General features: G+C 41.9%; 1 protein-coding gene across 12 annotated transcripts in view; it reads left to right on the plus strand.

Annotated features, from left to right (window-relative positions):
- anks1b (ankyrin repeat and sterile alpha motif domain containing 1B) overlaps positions 1-23,598 on the plus strand; it is a 146,786-nt gene extending 123,188 nt beyond the window's left edge. For 3 of the 12 annotated variants that reach the window (XM_030768089.1, XM_030768085.1, XM_030768097.1), the window contains 9 exons: positions 9,073-9,180; positions 9,849-10,037; positions 11,906-12,031; positions 15,411-15,482; positions 17,420-17,506; positions 17,915-18,052; positions 18,234-18,401; positions 21,679-21,770; positions 23,084-23,598. In XM_030768089.1, coding sequence (XP_030623949.1) covers positions 9,073-9,180; positions 9,849-10,037; positions 11,906-12,031; positions 15,411-15,482; positions 17,420-17,506; positions 17,915-18,052; positions 18,234-18,401; positions 21,679-21,770; positions 23,084-23,132 — 1,029 coding nt within the window. In that variant the 3' untranslated portion in view covers positions 23,133-23,598. Of the gene's footprint in view, positions 1-9,072; positions 9,181-9,848; positions 10,060-11,849; positions 12,032-15,410; positions 15,483-17,419; positions 17,507-17,914; positions 18,053-18,233; positions 18,414-21,678; positions 22,104-23,083 lie in introns of those variants that run through there. The other 9 variants (XM_030768105.1, XM_030768140.1, XM_030768112.1 and 6 more) reach the window with 9 other exon arrangements.
- The last annotated feature ends 381 nt before the right edge of the window (positions 23,599-23,979 follow it).

Below are 23,979 nucleotides of genomic sequence, written 5' to 3' on the forward strand. Positions count from 1 at the left end.
GCAGAGGCAGTCTGTCAGCTGAGGACTGTTAAACAGTTGCATAAGAGATTTGCAGTTGTTACTGGTGTGTGATATGGTAGCGCAGGAATCAGTCCACTCTGCTATTCACGTGGAAGGAAGCATTTTACTAAACCTTCCCTGTGCTGAACTCCTACGTGCAACCCAGCTGTAACTACAAAAGAGTAAATGTGCAATTTTGTCTTTTTTTCCATAACAGTTTTTTAACATGATAGGTTTGCTGCTTTGTCTTTCTACTTCTTTGAACTCATGCACAGTTATGCAGGGTTTATTACCTCAGCTTGACCATATTTCTGCTAAAAATATTACCTTCTGGTAGTCACTAGTTACTCATATCAGGTTAATAGGACTGCAGCTCCATTTAGTAATGATGGTTTTGAGTGGAACACCTAGCATAGGGAGTTCAAAGAAAGAGTGACACTGTGAGGGTGAGTTGAGTTGAACTCTGGGTTTTCAGCGTGCAGTGATGTGCCTTGGAGTGTATTTGTTCATGTGTTTTATATGATGCTGTGTTGTTCAGGTTATTCTCAGGTGCACGAGCAGTCCTTTTAGATGTGTTTAATGCTGGTATGAGTTTCATATACCAAATATGTGCTAAATAAAAATAAAATGTGGCATGTCTGTGGCCGTGCATGGAAATGTATATGAAATATGTCAAGTATTAACAGTAGTTGTGGGTAGATGAGAATGCATTTGTTATTAATGACTAATAATTACTCAGTGCTGCCCTGATACGTTCATCAGCTTTTTATATTATTTCCACAAAATATTCATCTGCGCTTCATTTTACGCAAGGCGTTTCACTGAATGTGTGAAAATATACATTTTATACATTTATTAGACTTTTGATATTATGACGAGATAACGTTTAATAAACTGATTGGTGGCTCTCTTATGGTGTGCGCACTGAGCAATATTTTGGGCTTCACACCAATTCCACAACAGTTTTTTGATTTGTTTTGTTTAGTTTTTGTATATATATGCTCTGAAACTAACTCAGAAATGATTTAGCTCTTTTTAATGCCGGTGTAGGTTTTATATGCTGCTGTTTTAGACTGACTCCAAATCAGTGGTGCTTTGTATTTATATATTTATTTATGTTTGCATTAAAGCTGAGCAGTTTCAGACTGACTCTAGATCAGTGCAGTTGTCAGCCCAGATGCTCAGGGTAAAGAGAGCCTGGCATACTGCAGCAGTACTGCATACATTCACACAACACAACAACAACTGCTCACTATCTGCTGGCAAACCTAGACAGAAACAGAGACACTCCACTCAAGGAATGTGATTTACTTTTATGTAAATATGAAACAGATTCTAGCCTTTTATTAAGGTATGTATCCATTAACTAGTCAAGAAATTCACTCATTTATTCATTCATTCATTCATTCATTTGTTAGAGAGAACACCATGTGAGAGTGCTGACATAGATCCTTATGGCATCTGTCCATATGTCACCCTGATATCTTAACCAGTCATATTACACGCAACACAAGGGTATCATCCTTTCCTTATTATAATCATATTAATCCTGACACCCTCTTAGCAACACATTTCCAACAGCTCTTTAGCTGTTAACTGACTCGCTATCTGTTGGAGTCATTTTCGAGTGTGTGTGTGTGTGTGTGTGTGTGTGTCTTAAATTATTTCCTATACTGTTAAATAATGTATGACACATCATACTTAGCCTAAGTAACTTGTGCATTATGATAATGCCCATGATGTGTGTAGATCATTCAGAAACTCTTTCTGTTTAATTCACATGTTCATGTAAAAATTACGAAGGGAAAGTAAAAGCACTACTTAGATGGCAGAGTTAGTGTCGCAGCTGTAGCAGCATACTTTCTTCTTACGCTTTTTTAAATAAGCAGCTTAACCAGTTGACTTCCCTTCTCTGTACCCATGTTGCCTGAACCCAGAGTGTGGTAGCTCTGAGCCAGTGAGGATGAAGAGTGGTGAAGATTAGAAAGATGAGTAGATTATACCAAAGACACTGTACATTTACTCGAGAGGTAGTTCCGTGTGTCATGTCAGGTACATGCTGCTTTATTATGGTTCTGTAAAATGCCAGAAGTCTTCACCTACAGAAAGCAGTGTGATAGGCACCAAACAGGCCACTTTTAAGAAATACAAAAATTCTCTTTTTTGGAGAAAATGACACTGGATCCTTCTTTAGCTGCCTACTGTGTGACCAGATGGAGAAGTGTACTACCTGTTTGTTATCCATGAAATTAACCATATTACATGTCTCTCTCACCTCTCCTAGCAGCCTCATCTAATCAATCTTTATGAGGTGCTCTGTACTTTTGTCCTTATAGTTAGAAAATCAGCATAGTGTAAGTCTGTGAACTCCGGTTGTCAAATACTATTGTTTTTATTGTGATTTTACATAATCTTAACTGTGCTAAGTGTTGAATAATTCCCTGGATTATTTCTGGTTTAGCTCTGTGGCCTCTTTTTGAGAAGCCCCTTCATCCAATATGTTCAGTAATCCACTGGACTGGTGTACTTTGAGAGGCAGTGCTGCTAGTTGGAATGTGGGATTTATTTGGACTCTGTTGGATGTGTTTTGCTCTTGCTGCTTTGATGCTATCTTTCACAGTCACTGCAGGACACTTTTAGGTCTTTCCTGACTTCACGCAGGCTCTCCTGGCTTGTCCTGTTGTGTGTCCGTATGGCTCACTGAGCTCTCTGACAGTGTGTGTGTGGTTCAGAGCGTTCATGCAGGCGTCCTGATGATCTAAAATCAGAACTTATGTTTCATTACCTTTATTTAGAGAAGATGTAGCACGACAGTTATGCATCAGCAATTAGAGCAATGCAGTGTTCACTCTACAGCTCCTATTCATCTGTCAAACATAAATTTTTCCCCCTGTGTTTTCTTCCGCTGTTTTTGTGTGTAAAAGATACCGTGTTTTGATGTGTCTCGGACAGGTGGCTTCCACAGGCTTTTGTCAGTTGAAGTGAATGTGAGTTTTAGATAGAAAATTATTTAGCCTTCATTGCGAAAAGCTAGTTCAACATTATTGCACTTGGGATAACAATTATAACATCATTTGCAGGCTGTGAAATGAGCTTGGGGATCAGATGTGCTGAGTCGCCCTGATCCGATGGGTCTTTGTGATATGCTTCACCATATGAGTGCACTTCTCATTTGACTAATGATACACTTGACCAGACATTTGTTGATGATATTCTTACAGTGTCCTAAAATTTTTCATAATCAGATGCCTCTCAAGGGGTTAATTTCAAAACCTATTTCCACTATCGCCCATTCATTCTAACGAGTATGAGCCTCGTCTTTTGTTCTTTATGCATGTATTCATGAAAGGAAAATGCCAGACCATGCCTTCCATATGTACTGTGATTCATACTTTCCAGTTTGGAGTAGGCGTCAGTGTGACCAGTTGTGTGACATGGAGAAGCCTTAGTGCATTTGAATAAAGTTACAACCAGATGCAGTCATGGTGTGTGACCATACGCTGCATTAGTGACTTTATGCTCACCATTTGACTATAGGAGTGATTAGCAATACCTGTGATACATTCTAATGTGAGTCGCATTCAAGGGCTCAGTAGGAGAGATTGTGTGTTTGTGTCTATGTGTGTGTGTTTGAGTGTGTATCTGTGTGTGTGTGTGTGTGTGTGTGTGTTTGAGTGTGTATCTGTGTGTGTATAGGAATCACTTCTGCTGAAATCCATTTTCCTTCCATTTCCTGTAGGAAAGGGAGTATGGAAACAGTCTATCTTTATCATCTAATGATTTAATGTCTCCAAAAAGAATTTCATAAACCACACAAATAAAGAGAGAAGTGAAATGTCATTTCCTCTTTCATCCTCTTGTCTTATTGGTTATTCAGTTTACTTTTGGGAAGCAGAGATCTGCAGAGCCCAGCTCCCTGATGTGATTTGGCATATCTGTGTGAAATTGTATGTAAGGGTGTGCTGTTCTAACTGTGGGAGAGCACTGGTAATCTTCCTGTTTGTGTGAAAGTGTGTGTGTGTGTGTGTGTATCTGTGACAGTCTGTTTGTAAATGTGCCCATGCATGTGAATGTTATGTATGCATACATGTATGTCATATATTTGCCTTTTCTGCATATAGAAATATCACTGTTTATGCAGAAAAAAGCTCTCTCTTTTTGTCTTGCTACCAGACACTTGCCTCTCTCTGCCACTGATTTCTCATATACATAGAGAGGAACTCTCACATATGCCCGCATAAAGCTATTATTGTCAGGCAAGAATTATAAAACTGCTTGCTATTGGTCAATCAGGCTCTTGCAGGATGAAACATTTCACACCATTGGTCCTCTGCACAGCCGTACACCCATCTTTCAAGTCGCGTCTTGGGCCTGCTGCATTTTACGCATAGCAGCAGCACTTCCCTATGTAGTTGCTAGGTAACTGTTGGAGCTCTGGTTCCTTTCCAGTTTTCCTCCAGTTGGTTATAAATGGATCAAAGAAGGGATATGGTTGCCGTCTCGCACTGTTGCCGTGACGATGGTGATTGCAGCCTTGTTTTAGCCTTAACCAACTGAAGCAACTAAACTTTTCCCTAGTGATGAGATGAGTCCAGATTAGTATGAAACCAGAAACCGCACACAAGAAAATCCCATGTCCCCCACTGAGAAGACATCCATTTCATCCTTCATCACTACATGTATGCTGGGGGGTTGCAGTGAAGAGCTAGAATTACACCATGAGAGATGTTCAGAGGTAGCGTGGAGAAACTTTGATGGTGGCCCCATGAAAAGCGACTCTTCTGTTGTGGCTTTGAGCAGATCCGTTGAGAGCTGTAATAGAGTGTACCAGACCAGCAGTAGCGGAAACCTGGCAGACACACACCAAGCAAAGACCTCATTAGCCCTTGCTTTGTCGCTCTCCAAATGGGAACGCAACCTTGCAATAATCATCCCAGCAATAATAAAGATGTTCAGTGTCCACTGTAAAAAGGCTTTGTCTTTGGTAATGAATTATCTACATTGTTTTTGCTGCTGAGTATTGCAGAGGCACTAAGCAGTGTGTTACAAAATCTTCATCCATTTTCAATTTTCCTGATCCTTATAGTGTAACAGTACATGTTCCCTGTTGGTGAATGTGCTGAATGTGCTCATGTTTGAAGTATTTGCTGGATTTTTAGCAACAGTTTTTACATCTGCTCACTTTTCACTTCAAACCGATGTTTCCTCATTCAAAATAGTCATTGCTGTATTACACACAGGTGCAGTTGTTGAGTTGTTGCTCGTGATAGGTGCTGGGATATGAGGGGATGTTGACCTTTAATCACAGACGAAGAGATGCTGCTTTTTAGCAAGCGAGAGTTTATCACCAGCCTGAGGGCAACGGACATGGTTGAGTGGCGCCAAGCAGAAGGAAGAAGCTCTAGCTTCCTGGCTCTGGCTGCAGTGGATTTTAGTCCAATCATGTCCGAGCATCACTGTCTATTAGCCAATTGGTGAGCTCTTGTGTTTTTCTCCTGTCACCATCATGGTGCGGAAAAAAGGCATGGATGCGAGAGGGGTGTACATGATAAGGAGAGAGAGGGATGAAGAGATGGTTGGTGGGAAGATGGAGAGTCGGATAGAAAGAGAGAGAAGGAAAAAGAAAAGGCAGATGAGAGAGAAGGCCTTTTGTTTCTACTGGGTCATTAAAACTACAATGCTTCAACAGTCCTGTGAACACAAATGCAGTGCCCGTGAAAAGGTCCTGTTTTCTCCTCTCTTTCACTCTCTCAAATCAGCCAACCAGTCAGTGCTCCACTGTGTCTGCTCCTCACAGTCAGCCATTGTGCCTCCATTCCCTCAATTAGGAACAGGTTTTCATTCTTGGCACTTGATAGTCAATTACCTCCGGCTGTCTATCTGCCAGTCTGTCTGTCTGTCTGTCTTCTATAGAGAGACATCTCTGTGTGTGATTGCCATAGCTTGACCTGGCTTGACCTTTTAACTGACATGTGTCTTGATATTCCTGTGGTTTCTTAGCATCTGTGAAGGTACACTCACAAATGTTAGCAAAGACATGGCCAAACACACGCGTGCGCACACACACACACACACACACACACACACACACACACACACACACACACAAACACTTAAACGTAACTAGTGACGTGCTCCCCGCACACACTTATAGACACGCCCAGACACGCAGACAAACCAGGTCAGTGACATAAACACACAGAAAAGAGCACTCTGGACAGATGATGCACAAACATAGTTTACTGAGTATAATTTAATAGAGTGTGGGTGTGTGATGCTAGTCCGTTACCCCAGGCACAGGGATTACGGTCATTCTCTGTGTCTGCTTTGGCTAATCCAGTAACCAGGGTTGCTGTTCCTCACACTGCATGCTTTAACAGGATTAAAATATTGATCTTTTTTGGTGTGTGTATACATACACATACATATACACACAGTTTGACAACAGAATTATTTTATGTAAAATGGAAAAAGTATTTATAAAAAGAGTTTCCTTAGATCTGTAACAACTGTCTCCTCAGAACCCTTTGATCACCACACAAGAGTTGTTGGAGAGGTTTGCTTATAATCTTTGTCTGTGCCATGTCTTGTTCAGTTTAATGCTCATTCTTTCTGTCTCAGCTCTCTATTAGAGTGTCACAGAGCGTTCAGAGCCAAAGCAGCCAACACAGGCTTTCCTTAGTCTAAAGAGAAGCACTCCTCTAATCTTTCCAATTAATCAGTGTCACGGGTTGATATGAGTGTTAATAAAGACTGCCACATTGTTGTGCTTGAGCTGATATTGCATTAATCCGTCAGTCTGCGCAAATCACCGGTTCAGAGACAAACTACAGTGGAACGGTTGCACACAGTTACAATAGGATTTCCTTTTTGTTTATTTATTCATTTTCAGCAGCGCTTCTCTGTTTTACTACACTGATCTTCTACGCTCTTATTCTCTGTCTAAACGTTGCCTGGGTGATAACTGCAATGTGAGCTTTTAATCACTTTATGAGAGAGAGAAAATGTGAATATTAACCAGGAGCCTTTGGTCATTCAGCAGTGAATAAGAGCATTTTGCTTTTCTGTTTTTGAGCTTCCCTCAGTTCAATATGTGTTATCTGCTGCTTTCTTACCTGCGCCTACTGTACTACTACTCTGCTGTACTCTCTTTATTAGATGCTTGGTCGCCTGACTCAACACGCATTTGCATTTAAATTAAATTTGATCTGTACATACTGTATACTGACTGCCACTGAGACAGCCTGTAGCCTATACACTCAATATACTCTGACACCCTGTGCTTTCTCTTTTCCTTCTCTCTCTCTCTCTTTCTCTCTCACTCTCACTGTCTTTCTCTCTCTCTCTCTCTCTCTTTCTCCTTCTCTCTCTCTCTCTCTTTCTCTCTCACTCTCACTGTCTTTCTCTCTCTCTCTCTCTCTTTCTCTCTCACTCTCACTGTCTTTCTCTCTCTCTCTCTCTCTCTCTCTCTCTCTCTCTCTCTCTCTCTTTCTCCTTCTCTCTCTCTCTCTTTCTCTCTCTCTTTCTCCTTCTCTCTCTCTCTCTCTCTTTCTCTCTCACTCTCACTGTCTTTCTCTCTCTCTCTCTCTCTTTCTCTCTCTTTCTCCTTCTCTCTCTCTCTCTTTCTCTCTCTCTCTTTCTCTTTCTCTCTCTCTCTCTCTCTCTCTCTCTCTCTCTTACTCAGAGGTGGCCTATAACTGTATTGTTCTTGTTCCAGATTGGCTTGTTTTTGCTGTAGCAGCACTAGAGGGTTCAAAGTGGGTTAATTAGCCACTGGTGTTTAGATGTTTCTCCTAAATGAACCAGTTTGGAGCATGACTAGATAGAACCATGGCCTCAAAACTGTGTGTGAGTGTCTGATTATGTAAAGAAGTCAGTCAGTGGTGGACATAAATGCAACAGACTCCTCAGCTCTTTGATAAGGAGGCAGAGACTTTGATAAAGGGAGGAATCAATGCTGGATATTAGTTCATGTGTCATTTACAGTTTAATACATCCCTTTCCAGTAGACATGAGCTGGAAAGGCCTTGACTGTGTGAATTTCAGTCACTTAGGTTTTTATGTTTTATCCCTCATGAAAGAGAGTACAAGCGTCTGACAGACAGATGTCTGGGTGTACGTGGGGGGCTGTAAGTCTGTGTACACATGCATACATACATACATTTGTGATTGCTTAATTGTTTTAATTCTCAGTTATATTTTTATGGTAGTCAAACATGAGCATTTAGAACAAAAGCAAATGTTTGTTCAAATTCTCCCAAAACTAATCTCTCTTCAAAAGCAACTGTTTCTTTCCTTCTATTTGTCCAATCATGAAATATGTGAATTAGGATGCAAGAAGAGGATGATGTATGAGGACTGGAACTTAGAGATAGCATCAAGATCATTGTCTCCCACAATAACACAGCTCCTTTAGCTTGAAGTCAGAGAGCTACATGCTCTGAGTGTGGAGCTTGCATACAGTCTATGGGAGTTGTCTGTGGAGCTGAAATTTGCTGTATTTGTGTGTCTGTTTTGTGTGTGTGTCTGTGTGATTGGTCAGTGTTTTCATTTTCTTTGCAGAATGTTTCCGTGTGATTTAAATTATGTGATTTTCTGATTGTGTGTGTGTATGTGTGATGCTGTAATCAGCTGATGGGGGAGTAGTAATTGGATGGTTTTTGTGTGTGTGTGTGTGTGTGTGTGTGCGTGCTGGGGGAATCATTAGCAGTGGTTTCAGAGACTGTCTGCAGCACTCAGGGTAATTATGCTCACAGCTACGCCCTAGACACTGCCTAATTACCCAACTTCTACCGGAAATACACACATACACACAGCCTCATCAACAGATTTGAGGCCTTGAATCACTCTCTATGCATTTTGTCTGATGATTCCAACCTTGTTTTTTTCTGTATGTGTGTGTGTGCCTGTGTGTATGTGTGTGTGTGTGTGTGTGCATGCGTGACTAACCTGATGCTGAATTATTATGGAATTAATAACACTCCTCAGGCAACACATTATAATGAACTCCATTGCTACATTTATGCTTTTCATCACAAGTTTTTTAATATTCATCTTTTTCCATCCCCTCAGGTACTCAAAATCAATCTGATTGGTCACAGGAAAAGAATTCTTGCATCGCTTGGAGACCGGCTCCACGACGATCCTCCACAGAAACCCCCAAGAGCCATCTCTCTAAGGGTGAGTGAGGAGCATGAGTGCGTGTAGCTGAAAAGACATGCTAAGCATTGTGTTAATCTGAAGACGCCAAACATCTCATTTTGACATTAAAACAGTGCGAGCAGTCTCGAAAAAGGAAAAACAGGTCATTTTTAAGTCACTGCTGTTCCCAGTAAAAGCTGAGGAACATCCCCTGTGATAGCATCCAGCTCAGCTCTCATTCCTCACTGTCCTCTCCTGTTCTGGTTCAGCCCATAGGGACTCTGATTTTCCCCATGTGGGACAGCGCTTCACTGTAATTAGAGCCAGATTGCTCATACTCTCTCTGATTTTTCAATTAATTTGACATTAATATCTCTATACAAGCAGACACCATTATAAGCTCTGAAATCTCTCTCAAGATGAAAGTAAGTGTGTGTGCGCGCGTGTATATGTAAGCAAGCGTGCATTTGTGTGTTTGGGGGGTGGGGCTGTTATGATCCATGTGACATGTTACTTTTAGAGTTAGAATGCACATTGCCTGTTAGTTACAGTACAATATTTGATGCCTGCCTGGGGTTTACCCTATCTCAAATTAGGAATGTGAGATGTAGCCACTGATGCTACAGTGCTAATGAAATCTCCTGGATTAGGAGAATTATTCAGACTCTAAGTAAGAATATAAATACTTCCGACATTATTCCATTCAGGAGCCGAGTGGGAATCACACTCCACCGCAGCTATCTCCGTCTTTAAGTCAGACAGCGTATCCCAACGCCGGCTCTCTGGACGTGCAGCACCTCATCATGCAGGCTGACGCCCGACGCCGACGCAATGACAACTACTTTGACGACGTTCCACGCTCCAAACTGGAGAGACAGATGGCCCAAGTCAGCATGGTGAGTATGGTATACAATAGCAGCACAGAATACAGACAGGGAGACTAGAAAATATTCACATCTATTCCATCATAAGTTAGATCAATAAAGCACCATCCCTTTAGTTCTCTCGCTTCAGCTTGATTAATTTTCAGCCTGATTCATGAACTCAACTAATCATCCAGATGGGTAGAATAAAAAAGGCTGGTTTAGGGCTTCAGCACACATGCAGAATGGCTATGTTGTGTTAGATGGTTAGAGGAAAAATGACTGGCAGGGCATGGTTAATATCATAAGCCCAACACCACTGATTTTTAGACATGGTGCAAATTCATTAAATCAGCACCGGGGGTGTATTGAGTCGCTGATTGAGAGAGATTTTAGAGAGAGAGGATCTCAGAGCTGATTCAAATCGTTTTAAGAGTGTGATCCAAAAGGCCTTTGATTTTGTTGCTTTTTTGAGAAGGTGATGTATGAATGAAGTGGTTTAGTCGTGATTCCTGTCCCCCTCTCTAAAAACAGCAATCTTTGCTGCTGGCTTGTTATTAGAGCGTTTGTGACTCAGTCGTGACTACAGCTGAGCTTCACAGGGCCTTTTATCTGAAGCATCGGTCTGCAGTGGAGAGCTTATCACTACAAACACACGCTCATGTTTATCACTGCCCTGTGTGCGTGTGTGTGTGTGCGTGTGCGCGTGCGCGCGCTTGTGCGTGCGTATGTGTGTACATGGATGAATTTATCATCGTTTTGTGTCGGTCAGAGAATGGGTCACTGCACTCTATACCTGAAGATTGTGGCAAACGTATTAAAAAGAATCTTCCATTTTTCTGTTTTCCCTTTATCTCTTTCTTTACTGAACACTTGTAATGTGTTGGAGCTCTAGCACCAGCAGTGCTGTTCACCCCAGTACACAGACAGGGTCAAACTTTTTGGAGACATATGTTCAGATCCATCAAAGAGCAGCATAGAGAAAAAGAGAGAGAGAAATTTTAGCCTCAAATTAAAACAAACCTGAAAGACAGGAAAGAGACTGTGGGCTTTGAGTTGGTAATTGAGTGAATAATGGTGAAGATGTGTATCACAGGCTTTAAGAGGCCGTTAGCTTAAGTGAGGAGGTCTTACAGTGCGTGACAGGTTTTTAGAGAGCAGGATATGATCTCATCAGCAGGAAGGCAGTGAAAGAGAAGCGGAAGGCAGTGAAAGAGAAGAGGAGGGAGTGATAGAGAAGAGGAGGGAGTTGTTTGTTTTGAGTGAGGTGAGCTTCCTGCAGTGCTCACCTTTGAGATATTGATGAAAATAGACTTAATTAAGTCTCCTCCTGAGCAACTCATCAAGAAGCTTCCGGAATTTATCCATCAAGGAAAAACAAACAACCCACTGCAGGGTTTACCAGCAGCGTCCACAGTCATGTTAGCAAAGTGTAAACAACACCTTACAAAATGGAGAACAGTGAATATAGCATCTACAATATCCACACGATGGATTATGGTATTCTGCGATGTTAGTTCTGCATAAATGATTTGTCATAATATGGCTGTATAATCCTTGGTAACAACATTACTTTGGAGACCAATAATCTTAGAGACTGTTCATCTCTTTTTTTTTTTTTTACCCTAGATTCTTAAACACATTTATTGATACGACCTGTCTTTCATGTCTTTTGATATGTTTTTGATGACATGACACTTAGTTGATGTGGTATAAGATGTGTTTTCCGATGATATCCAAAGTGGTAGTTTTTGACAGTTAGATATCTGAGAACTAGGAAATGCTTAACATCCTGTGGCTTTGGTGGGTCTACCACTATGTATGTACATGACCTTTTGCACATAGTGTGTGCTGTTTGGCCCTATTTACTAACAGTTAACTTGTTATCTATTCTGTTGCAGCAAGGGGAATGGTGTGAACCAATCACACTGCGTCCTCCTAATGAGGCAACTTCATCAACTCCTGTACAATATTGGCAACACCATCCAGAGAAGCTTATATTCCAGTCATGTGACTATGAGGCCTATGTAAGTTTGTGAGAGTGTGTGTGTGTGTGAGTGCGTGTGTGAGTGTGTGTGTGTGCAAATGGAAATCTGTAATGTGAGCTTATACACTCTGTGAAGTCTAACCTTAAAACCAGCATGTTGGTTTACTGTTCATAAGCCACCATACAAAATTAAGAGACACACACACACACACACACCACCTCTCTGTGACAAATGGCCTTGTGTGGAAGTCATGCACCAAGAGGGAGAGAGAGCATTATCTAACAGCCTTCAGTTATTCAGCAGTGAATAAGAGCGTTTTACCCTTCAGGCAATGCTGTGATGTTTTTAGCTTTTCTCAGCTGGACTTATTTCAGCCACAGGTTATATAAAGATTTTCTGTTACCTAGCTACAGCCATGTAAAACTCTGGGCTGCACATGCAACACTTGTAGTGTAGTGTAGATTCCCACCGAGCTGTACTCATGTCAGTATGAGTGGTTCATAAAACAAAACCATGTAACATTTGATTGGACGTTCTTGTGTACAGAATGGATAACAAAAATCCATAGAGAGAGGGGAAGATGACAATGGAGGATTACTGCATTTGACTTGTCATTCATTCTCTGATTTAGAGAAATAGTGTTAGAAATTGTTTACAGATTCTTATAGAGAAAGAATAGGCTTTTATATATATGACAACTGTATAGTTTACACTCTCAATGGATTAATGATCCTATAGGACTCTCACTGGATTCTTTTACATTGACTGGGACGGATTATATTCTAACACTCTAACACTGAAATAGATCTCACATTCTCACATTCTAATCAATTCCCCTGACCCCTAAACCCTATGGGAATCGATTACTCTATGCCCCTCTCATTGGAACAGGTTACCCTGCAACACTCTCACTGGAATAAGTTACCCTGCAACACTCTCACTGGAACAGGTTACCCTGTAACACGATCACTGGACTAAGTTACCCTGTAACATTCTTACTGGAATAGGTTACCCTGTAACATTCTCACTGGAATAGGTTACGCTGCAACACTCTCACTGGAACAGGTTACCCTGCAACACTCTCACTGGAATAGGTTACCGTGCAACACTCTCACTGGAACAGGTTACCCTGTAACACTCTCACTGGAACAGGTTACCCTGTAACACTCTCACTGAAACAGCTTACCCTGTAACACTCTCACTGGAACAGCTTACCCTGTAACACTCTCACTGAAACAGCTTACCCTGTAACACTCTCACTGGAACAGGTTACCCTGTAACACTCTCACTGGAACAGGTTACCCTGTAACACTCTCACAGGAACAGGTTACCCTGTAACACTCTCACTGGAACAGCTTACCCTGTAACACTCTCACTGGAACAGCTTACCCTGTAACACTCTCACTGGAACAGGTTACCCTGTAACACTCTCACTGGAACAGGTTACCCTGCAACACTCTCAAAGGAACAGGTTACCCTGTAACACTCTCACTGGAACAGGTTACCCTGCAACACTCTCAAAGGAACAGGTTACCCTGTAACACTCTCACTGGAACAGCTTACCCTGTAACACTCTCAAAGGAACAGGTTACCCTGTAACACTCTCACTGGAACAGGTTACCCTGCAACACTCTCAAAGGAACAGGTTACCCTGTAACACTCTCAAAGGAACAGGTTACCCTGTAACACTCTCACTGGAACAGGTTACCCTGCAACACTCTCAAAGGAACAGGTTACCCTGTAACACTCTCAAAGGAACAGGTTACCCTGTAACACTCTCAAAGGAACAGGTTACCCTGTAACACTCTCACTGGAACAGGTTACCCTGCAACACTCTCACTGGAACAGGTTACCCTGCAACACTCTCACTGGAACAGGTTACCCTGCAACACTCTTACTGGAAAAGGTTACCCTGTGACATTCTCACTGGAATAGGTTACCCTGTAACACTGGAACAGATTACCCAGTACCACTCTCACTAGAATACATTAGATTGTACAATTCTGACTGGAATAAGTTACACTGTGGTCCTGTAAGAGACACAGCACAAACATGTACATACACACAAGAGGAGGTAGAAGTTAAAAAGTATGATTGAGAAAGAAAACAATATGAAAGGGATTGAGAAAGAGGGCAGGGCAAGAAACAGGCCTGTTCATGTGCACTCTTGCACAAGAACAACTTAGCTATACCCCTCTCTCTCTCTCTCTCTCTCTCTCTCTTTCTCTCCCTCTCTCTTTCTCTCTCTTCCTCTCCCTCCCTCCCATTAGTGGCTCTCTCATCAAACAAATATGTCTCAATTAAATTCAGAGCAGTAATATCAGTATCCCTCTGGCTCAGTAGCATAAGACCACTGTAACCTCATTTTCAGACAAGATTAAACCCAGGTACACATACTAATACCAGACAGCTGATGTCACACTCTAATCATCAAGTCTTCTGCAGTGTACAGATATCACTGCTGACAGGAAGCTAAGACATCACCCCATAATGTGATTGTTAAGGACTAAAATGAAAACTAGTGGGAGATTTTTTGGGGGGGATATTTTGGATATCATAAAGTCATTAACATTGTGCATTTATCATAGTGTCCAGACATCATTAGAATTTTGTCCCCTAGAAGCCATTGCCCTAGATAAATGTACTGTTGGCTTAATGTTATTACAGTGATAGAAACCCCTGCTGCACTAAATGTGATAAAAGCTTGTTCTCACCAGACTTTTCTTCAGTCTAACATCATAATAGCACAGGTTTGGCACGAGAGCTTAGGCAATACATTATCATTTATGTATCATACAGACAAATTAGCTTCTCATCTGACACTACAGATTCCAACTGATCAGCAGTGACTTACAGAGAATCTGCAAACACCATTAAAGTTCAGTTTAGTCACGACAATGGATCAGTGTTGGTTTGAAAGCTGTCTTACTAATAGCCCTTGGCATGCGAGATGTGCATTGATGGAAGTAGATATATACATCGGGATGGAGTTGTGGATAAAGAGGGACAGCACTAAGAGAGGTGTAGATCCAGAGAGAGAGAGTGAAAGAGAGGGAGGGTCAGGGGTATTACATTCACTGTGTGCTCTAATGTCACCATAAACACTCTCCTTATTAAATCAGGCTCCTCTCCAAGCTCGGCTGTTTCACATCAGCACTCTGTCCTTGTGGAGTGTCATGAGCACAACACACACACACACACACAGAGATAACACACAGTAAAACAAATAGCAGTCTGTGGTAGATCTGTGTAGTATTTAAGATCTCCTCTGGGTCTTTCAGAGTTGTCTCACTGAACAGCCAGTACTACACATTTCCACTCCCTCTTACTCAGTAGTATATATAATCAAATGTGCTGTGTCAGTGTGGGAAGTGTGGCAAGAATGAGTCTAGAATGTTCTTGCGCTTGTCTTTCTCAGTATTTGGGCTCCATGCTGGTGAAAGAGCTGAGAGGGACAGAGTCAACACAAGACGCCTGTGCCAAAATGAGGGTAAGAGTCATGTCTCCATAGCTACTACACCACCCACTCCCCCATCCTGTCAAGACATGTTGTACAGGGCCACTGTGATGTACTCCTCTGAAATGAAGACAAAAGACCATCATCATGTCAAAAAGAGGAAGGGGACACATATCTCACTGTTCTCATCACTGTTAATGGAGAGTGTAATGAGAAGTTGGGACATTTAAAAATATGAGTTTTTCAGATAGTTAGTTCCTTCATTAATTAGTGCATACATTATCATTTATGTATCATACAGACTTTTCAGATAGTTAGTTCCTTCATTAATTAGTGAATAAGTCTTTTCAGATAGTTAGTTCCTTCATTAATTAGTGAATAAGTCTTTTCAGATAGTTAGTTCCTTCATCAATTAGTGCATAAGTCTTTTCAGATAGTTAGTTCCTTCATTAATTAGTGAATAAGTCTTTTCAGATAGTTAGTTCCTTCATTAATTAGTGAATAAGTCTTTTCAGATAGTTAGTTCCTTCATTAATTAGTGCATAAGTCTTTTCAGATAGTTCCTTCATTAATTAGTGAATAAGCTGTAAGTTGTTTGTTAACTAAATAACAAATTAGTTACTCTGTCACCTCATGTCCGAGTGACTGTACCTCCCAACTACTTACATTCCTTTTGCACCTGATGGCTGGGGACTAAATTTATCATATGGTAACTTCTCCTCCACTTTAAGCTTTCGTTACCTCTCTTTCCCTTTTCTATCTCTTCCCCTTTCACTGGCACTTTCTCTCCCACTCTGCTACTTCACCATTCGGTCATATTTCTTCACTTGTTCTCTTTCAGTTTTTCCTTCACGTTCTCTAGTTTGCTGTCTCTGGAGTCTCTGCAGCATGAAACCGAAGTCTGCACCGTTCTTTTTAATATTCATGTAGTTCCCTCCCTTTCTCTCCCTTCATCCCCTCCTCCCCCCTCTCTTTCCATTTATCAGCACACTGATATAGAGAGATGGTATCTCCATTCTCCTCAATCCTTACTCCTCAAACAGCTGTTCTCTCTCTCTCTCTCTCTCTCTCTCTCTCTCTCTCTCTCTCTTTCTCTCGCTCTCTCTTTCTCTCCCTGTCTCTCTTTTTTGCTCTCTATGTAACCTGCACATGTCTGTCTAAATGTTCTGCAAGGTGCAGTGTGCTTATACTGGTTGTGGCAGGTCACTTAGATTGGTACTGAATACATAATATCCTTCAGTACTTACCCTGGGAACAGCAGCCACAGTGGGACTTACCACATATGAATACATTACGCACTCTGCCTCCTCATACTTCCTTCCCTTGTCAAGAAAAAAAGGAAATGGGTGTGTGTGTGTGTGTGTGTGTGTGTGTGTGTGTGTGTGTGTGTGTGTGTGTGAAAATATATGGATGTCTGTGTTGTTGTTTTTACCTTTAAGCAGTAGATTTTGCTAAAAACAAAATCCACAGCTAAAGAAACATGCTGAGGTGAAGGAAAGTGCTGACGTTGAGGGGAGGTAAAGCTACCATCTTTGAATATATTTAGGGCTGACCATTACACCAAACTGACAGAAAGGATGAATTGCAGTGTGAAATGAAATGAATGCTGAGCACCGCAGTCCACAAGTTTCATCTACAAGCAAAGACAGAGATTCGTATTTAAAATCCAACAGAGAGTCACCGTACAACAGCAAACAAAAAGAGAAAGCGCAAGATATTTTCTAACTATTTTCTAACTCTGTATTGGATGTTTTTGTCAACTATGCCTGTTTGGATGTGTGTGTGTGTGTGTGTGTGTGTGTGTGTGTGTGTCTGTGTGTGTGTGGATATTGCATTGGCTATAAATGATACTGAGACATCAGATGATGTGTTTTTAACCATCTGTATGAATGTGAGAGACTAGAGAAAAACAATCTGTGTGCTATTATTTTTCCGTGCTGATCTCTCTTTTTTCTCCTCTGCTCTGCAAGAAGTCTACAGAACAGATGAAGAAGGTCCCTACTATTGTCCTCTCTGTCTCCTACAAGGGAGTCAAGTTCATTGACGCTACAAACAAGGTAAGAAGCTTTATTTGTCCTCAGAGTCAAGTCGGTAGATGAATTTGCTGCACTAGTGATGTGAGACAGCTAATGCTCTGAATCATCAATGTGCTCTCTCTCTCTCTCTCTCTCTCTCTCTCTCTCTCTCACACTCTCTCTCTTTCTCTCTCTCTCTCTTTCTCTCTCTTTCTCTTTCTCTCTCTTTCTCTTTCTCTCTCTCTCTTTCTCTCTGTCTCTCTCTCTCTTTCTCTCTCTCTCTCTCTCTCTCTTTCCCTCTCTCTCTCTCTCTCTCTCTCTCTCTTTGTCTTTCTCGTTCTCTTTCTCTCTCTCGCTCTCTCTCTTTCTCTCTCTCTCTCTCTATCTCTCTCTCTCTTTGTCTTTCTCGTTCTCTTTCACTCACTCTCACTCTCTCCCTGTATGCTGTAGAACATTATTGCGGAGCATGAGATTAGGAATATCTCCTGTGCAGCTCAGGATCCTGAAGATCTGTCGACATTTGCCTACATCACCAAAGACCTCAAATCCAGCCACCACTACTGCCACGTCTTCACTGCCTTTGACGTGGTGAGTCAAAAACATTCCACTTTTCACTGTGTGCAAATACCTAACATGTCCAATACGCAGAGCATTGAAAACGGGTTGATTTTAGACCGGCCCATGCCTATAATCTTAAATGTTTACCTCTCTTCTCCTTTACCTCTGTGTGTGTGTGTGTGTGTGTGTGTGTGTGTGTGTGTGTGTGTAGAATCTGGCCTATGAGATTATCCTAACGCTGGGCCAGGCATTTGAGGTAGCCTATCAGCTAGCCCTGCAGGCCCGGAAGAGTGGTCATGGCTCCTCCACACTGCCCGAGAGTTTTGACAGCAAACCGTCCAAACCCATCCCCAAACCCCGTGTCAACATCCGCAAGTCTGTGAGTAATTACGTCTTTCTCTTAACCTTCTTTTTCCTCGCTGCACACAACTCAACATGTCCTGACATCAAGCCCTGACCTCTTCCATCTCCCTTTACCTAGTCACACATCCATACATTTAACCCCTTGATTCTGCCGTTTCTTTCCCTTTATCTCTGTGTGCTATTGGTGGAGTCTTATGATTAATGGCTTCTGGGAAATGTAGTCAACACAGGTGAGGCACTGATTGCGATGTATTGTATTATGATTACCTCCTACAAATAGTAGCCAGCAGACGTTATCCAGCATAAATCTTTGTGGCCAAAAATAGTGAAACCAGTATTTGAGCGTTGCAGTAGGTCAAATTGAGTGTTGCGTGTAGTGTGAGAGGCATATTGGGAAGAGACGTGTTTCTCAGTGTGTCAGTGGCCTCACCTGTGCGGTCATACTCAATCATGTGAAGGCTCCGTTGTGCTCCGTGCATTCACGTCTCTGTTCGAGAGTGTGTTTATGACCTGATTGATTGTGAATCAGAAGGCATACAAGATGCTTTTGGAGAAACAGGGTCCGTTGATTTGTGTGTTTTTGCATGTGTTTGTGTGTGTTTGTGTGTGTGTGCGTGTGTGTGTGTGTTTTGCTGTGCATGCATAACTGCACAGCTATGTAAGTGTATCCACTTATATTGTCTTTATTTCCCTCTATCCACTGCATTTGTGTGTGTGTGTGTGTGTGTGTGGTGTAATGGACACCCCTGTGGGACAGAGAGGTCAGTGTTTGATCTGTAAACGGTGTACTCCATCTCCTCCTCTCTTAAAGATGAGAGTGATTGATGAGTCCTGTTTACTCGGAGCTCCACAGAGCTTCACTCTCAGCTCCACATTCTCCCATGTAGCCTCCTGGACCAGCTGCCTCAGCCCCAGTTCCCTTCCCACTCTCCTGCTTTCCTCTGGTGAAATTCTGTCATTAGTTTCAGCCTATGGAATACAATCCAGAGAGATTAAGAACAGGACTGCAGGTGAAGATGAAAATAATGTTGAAAGCTTGCATTCTATGTCACGTAATATCTTAGTAGTCACTGGGATAAAATTAGTAGTGTTACTTTTGACCACTGGGATATCCTTTACCTCCCTGCAGCCTCAGGGTCTTTGCTATAACAGTCGGGCTAGATCACAGCAAAAACAAAACAAAAAAAACCCCTGATGGGGCAGTGTTTTATTGACAGGCTGCATCTCTGTCTGTCTTAACATGCCTGCTATTCTGGTTCAGGTTATTGCTTTAAGGAGTTGTTTCTGGTAACTAGTCTTAACGTGCCACCAGCTGAACTGTTCTTGATCATTAAATGTAAAGTTACCTTCTACCACCTCCTAGACGGACCAGTAAGACTAGAGTGTGTGTGTGTGTGTGTGTTTTTATTTATGTTGGGGAACTGATACAATGATAGCATACATGATCATCTGCTGATTCAGCTACCATTGCATTAACCATGGTCTACTTCCCCTGTGGTTATGCTTTGTCTGCATGTGCAATTCCACTCACTTATGAGGGGAGTCAAGATAGATTTTTATTGATCTTCGGCCATGCAGCAAGGAGAGTCCATAGATCTGACCTCTGAATGGACATTTACCATAACCCTTCTTCAGGCGCTGTATGTGTTTTCTATCTCTACTTCCTCACCCAACTACTCATATCCTTATGTGCCTCTGCCTCCTGTGCATGCCAGTGTGCCTATGCGTTGCCATGCCAACCAGGCTCTCTGACCTCTGTGACCTTGTGTTCCGCCCTCAGGTCATGCACCCCTCTAGCCGTTGGTCCCTGGGGCACATATATACCCCCCACCGGCCTCCTCTCCACCCTTCTCTTCCTCCTTCACGACTCCTTCATCATCCTCACAAAGTTCAATTTCAGGTCTTCTTACATTTTCCTTTTCTTAGTCTTTCCTTTATTTACTTTCTCTTTTTTTTTTGTTTGATTTTGCCTGGGTTCATCAGTGTTTCATCTCAACTCTCACTCATCGATATTTGGTTTGGTTTGGTTTTTGGTTTGATATGTTCATTTCCTCTTTTGAACCTCTTTGAATCCTCTTTAGATCTCTGCATTCTCTGTCGCTGCCATCCCTGTCAACTTCTGAAACAGACACTCGAGAGTATCACTGGAATCAGCGTCTCACACCTAGCTTTGACCTTTGCCAAGACTTTGAAGTGGCCTTCTCAGCCAATACTCAACACCAATGCATTACAGCTCCATATGTTCATTGTTTTACCTATACCCAAATGAAGCCTTTTTTCCCTTGTAGTTCCTCTAGAGAATGAGAGCACGAACTTCAAAGCTCCCTGGTCGAGCAGGATGAAAGATTAAAGACTGTTTGTGAGGTTTTTTTTTACACCCTCTGTATGTGTTTGAGTTCCATTTCCCTGTGTCAGAATGAGGCATTCAAGCGGAATGAAGATTATAATATTTGATATTAATACAGCTCCATATGGAAAAGCCAGATAAAGAAACACGTATGTACACTCAACAGCAGATTACTGCTCTACTTCTGCACGACTCCCCCCCCCCAGCCAGAGAGCTACACCCCCCTCCCCACCGCACTGCCATGTTACACTGCACGTGTCAAATCAGCAGTGCACCCACAGAGAATATCATATCTGAGCCTTATGTGGTGCACTGTCAACAACAGAAATGAAATGCCTTGACAACAAGGTTGAGGCATCTGATTGGTTATTGATGTTCTTGTGGTCGCTAGGGGCAGATATGGCCACATCTGAGAAAAAGAAAGGGATTTTTAGAAAGGAATCTTAAGGAGGTCTGAGTGACAAGCGAATGCATTTGATTTTTGTAGAAATAAGATGGAAAGCAGACATAATTGAAATTATAATGTACAATCAAGGTGTAATCTTCTATAAATTAAGAATATAGCCTAGACTCGAGTTCATGTCCATGGCTACTTTATCCAGAGTCCCCGAAGTTTTTTTTTTATGTTTTGATCCAATGTCTTTACAAGTAGAAATAAAATGAATTCATTCTTATCTCTGAAAGCAGAGCAAAAGCTCTCATTTTTGTATGTTAGTGTTTGAATTTTGTGTGCTTGTGTGTGGTTAACAACTAACCTGATTCTGTCCCTCGTTCCTTTTCTCTGTCTCTTTCTCACTCTCTTAAACAATACTCCTCTGTCTACCATCTGCCCTCTCTCTCTCTTTCTCTCCTCTTCCTCACTCTCACTAACCTCTGTATTTCTCTCACCTCTTTCCTCCTACCTCTCACTCACTCTCTCACTCTTTCACTGTCTCTGTCCCTTTAGATGGAACAGCCCTCGATGGATCAAAAGGGCCACGGCAACGTTCCCTGGATAGTGGAACCCGGTCAGGAGGCCAAGAGAGGAGTCAACACCAAGTATGAGACCACTATTTTCTAATATACATCCACTGTCCACTCCTGTGTGTGTGCCTTTCAGAGAGCGCCCTCTCAAGGCCCCCCACGGAGCCACGGGCCCAGTGACCTGTGACGCATCTCTTCGTCCAGACCGGCCCAGACCGGCCCCGCCCGGGCCAGGCCCAGTCCGTTTACCGTGGCCTCTGCATGATGACGTTGCCGCTGTGCTGTCTCTCTCACTTGCTCTCCCCACCTCTTTCGCTCTCCCTCCCGGTCGTAAAAAACAAAACAAAACACCGCCGCTGCCTGAGGGCGCACCTCACATCCACAGTCTATAGGGTGCAGTCGACTTGTCCGCAGAACCAGCCCCCCCCACCCCCACCCTCCTCCTCCTCCTCCTCCTCCGTGTGTGCTAAACCACTCTGCCCCACACACATTCTCCTCCAAAAAAAGGGATGCAACCTGTCTTATGCTGTTTTTTCCCCTTTCACACTCATGCTCTTTTCCTCCTCCAGCGCTGTCCCTCGCTTCACTCTTTTTCTTAGTCCTCATGGGGAACAGTTGTCTGGTCCGGTCCTCTCCCGCCCCTCTCGACTCCGTATCAGAGTAAAATAGTATAAAAACCTCAATGCTGCTAAAGGTCAACATTAGTTAACAGTGTTTTTAGTTTTTTTACTATTATTATTATTATTATTATTATTATTATTTTCTATCTTCATTTCTGAGTAGGCCTCTTATTGTTCATTTCAATGCAGATATTTCAGACTGAGGTTGTGATTTAGATGATGACAGGAAAAGAGGAGAATGTTTTGATGGAATGGTGCAGTATAGTACAGGTCATAGGAGTGGAGCGTAAAGATCATGGTAGGAGGCTTTAGCTGGTGTATGATGTAGCAAAGTTGACATTTCTAAAGTCAGGCGAATATATCTGACTTTTTGCCTTTGTTACATCTCAGTTTTGAAGGCAATAGTTTTTAGAACAACCTTTCAGCAAAACAGTGGGTTATCAAGGCGAGCGGATGTTGTTGAATCTATTGATGTGGATATGAAGGCTTGTTTTTAGTGTCTCTTAAGGTGATCATTTTTCTGTTGGCATTCACACAGACTGCACTTTTTCATTCAAATCCAAGTTAAAGGAGAGTTAGATCTCAAAATTTTTGAGTTATTTTTTTCTTTCTGATTTGTCTTGAATAAGAAAATTGAATTCTAAACCTTGCAGTGTAGCTTTTGGAGAGCATGATGTCCATGTTGGATTAGTGAAGAGGTGGGGGGGGGCCCTCTGAGAGGCGTTTTTTGAGGGACACTTTGGATAAGTGATGTAATCTCATTCACAGGGCAGTGCCGGACGCCCAAGTCTATTACTGTGGAATGCAAAGAATGTAGCCAGCCCCTAACATGGACCCTCTCACACATACAATGCAAAAGGACTTCAAACTTGGAGCCAGTCTTTCAAAGTGTCAAAGGACTACACACACGGTGGACCCATTTGAAAAATGGTGTGTAAGGTCTACCAACCAACACTTTCCTCGTAATCTTAATGTTTTAAAGGACAACTGACATGGACTCCCAGACTTTAAACGCAAGCACACTCATGCAGAACATACACAAACAGAGCTACAAGGACTATGAATTACACAGTCTGCCTAATGTGAATGTACACTCTTATTATGGCAGCCACAGCAGTGTCTTGGCATCTGTTCCAAATGTGTGGTGGGAAATAGAACCTGTCATGGAACTTTGATGACTTTTTATTGACAGCTGAGGGGAAGTTGAGATGCTTCGGAGACGGTTACCATGGCCACTGCAACAGATTTACACACCCTTTTCCATGTTGTCTTGCTGAGTTAAATCCTGGCATGTTTGTATTGAAGGGGACTGGGATAAAAAAAATATGGACTTTCTGTTTTGCCATATATTTTCTTGTTTGAAGTTTTTGGGGGTTTTTTTTGTTTGTTTATGGTCACTGATACAATATGAATATGCAAAATGCAATTGGACTTACCACAACTGACAACCATAAAATGGACGTGTCTTGTGCCGAAATCACTACAAAATGGTTGTTGACCTGTTTGTCAGCACCATTCAGATTAATATTCATATTGATAGACATTTTAATGTTTAATAGGAGAGTATATTACCATTATTATAATTCTGATTATTATGATTATAATTATTCTTATTGTGGAATTATTGTCTAATGTTGTCTTAATGTTACATTATTTTTATATGA

The sequence above is a fragment of the Chanos chanos genome, chromosome 1 (assembly GCF_902362185.1).
Source record: "Chanos chanos chromosome 1, fChaCha1.1, whole genome shotgun sequence".
Classification (NCBI taxonomy): domain Eukaryota; kingdom Metazoa; phylum Chordata; class Actinopteri; order Gonorynchiformes; family Chanidae; genus Chanos; species Chanos chanos.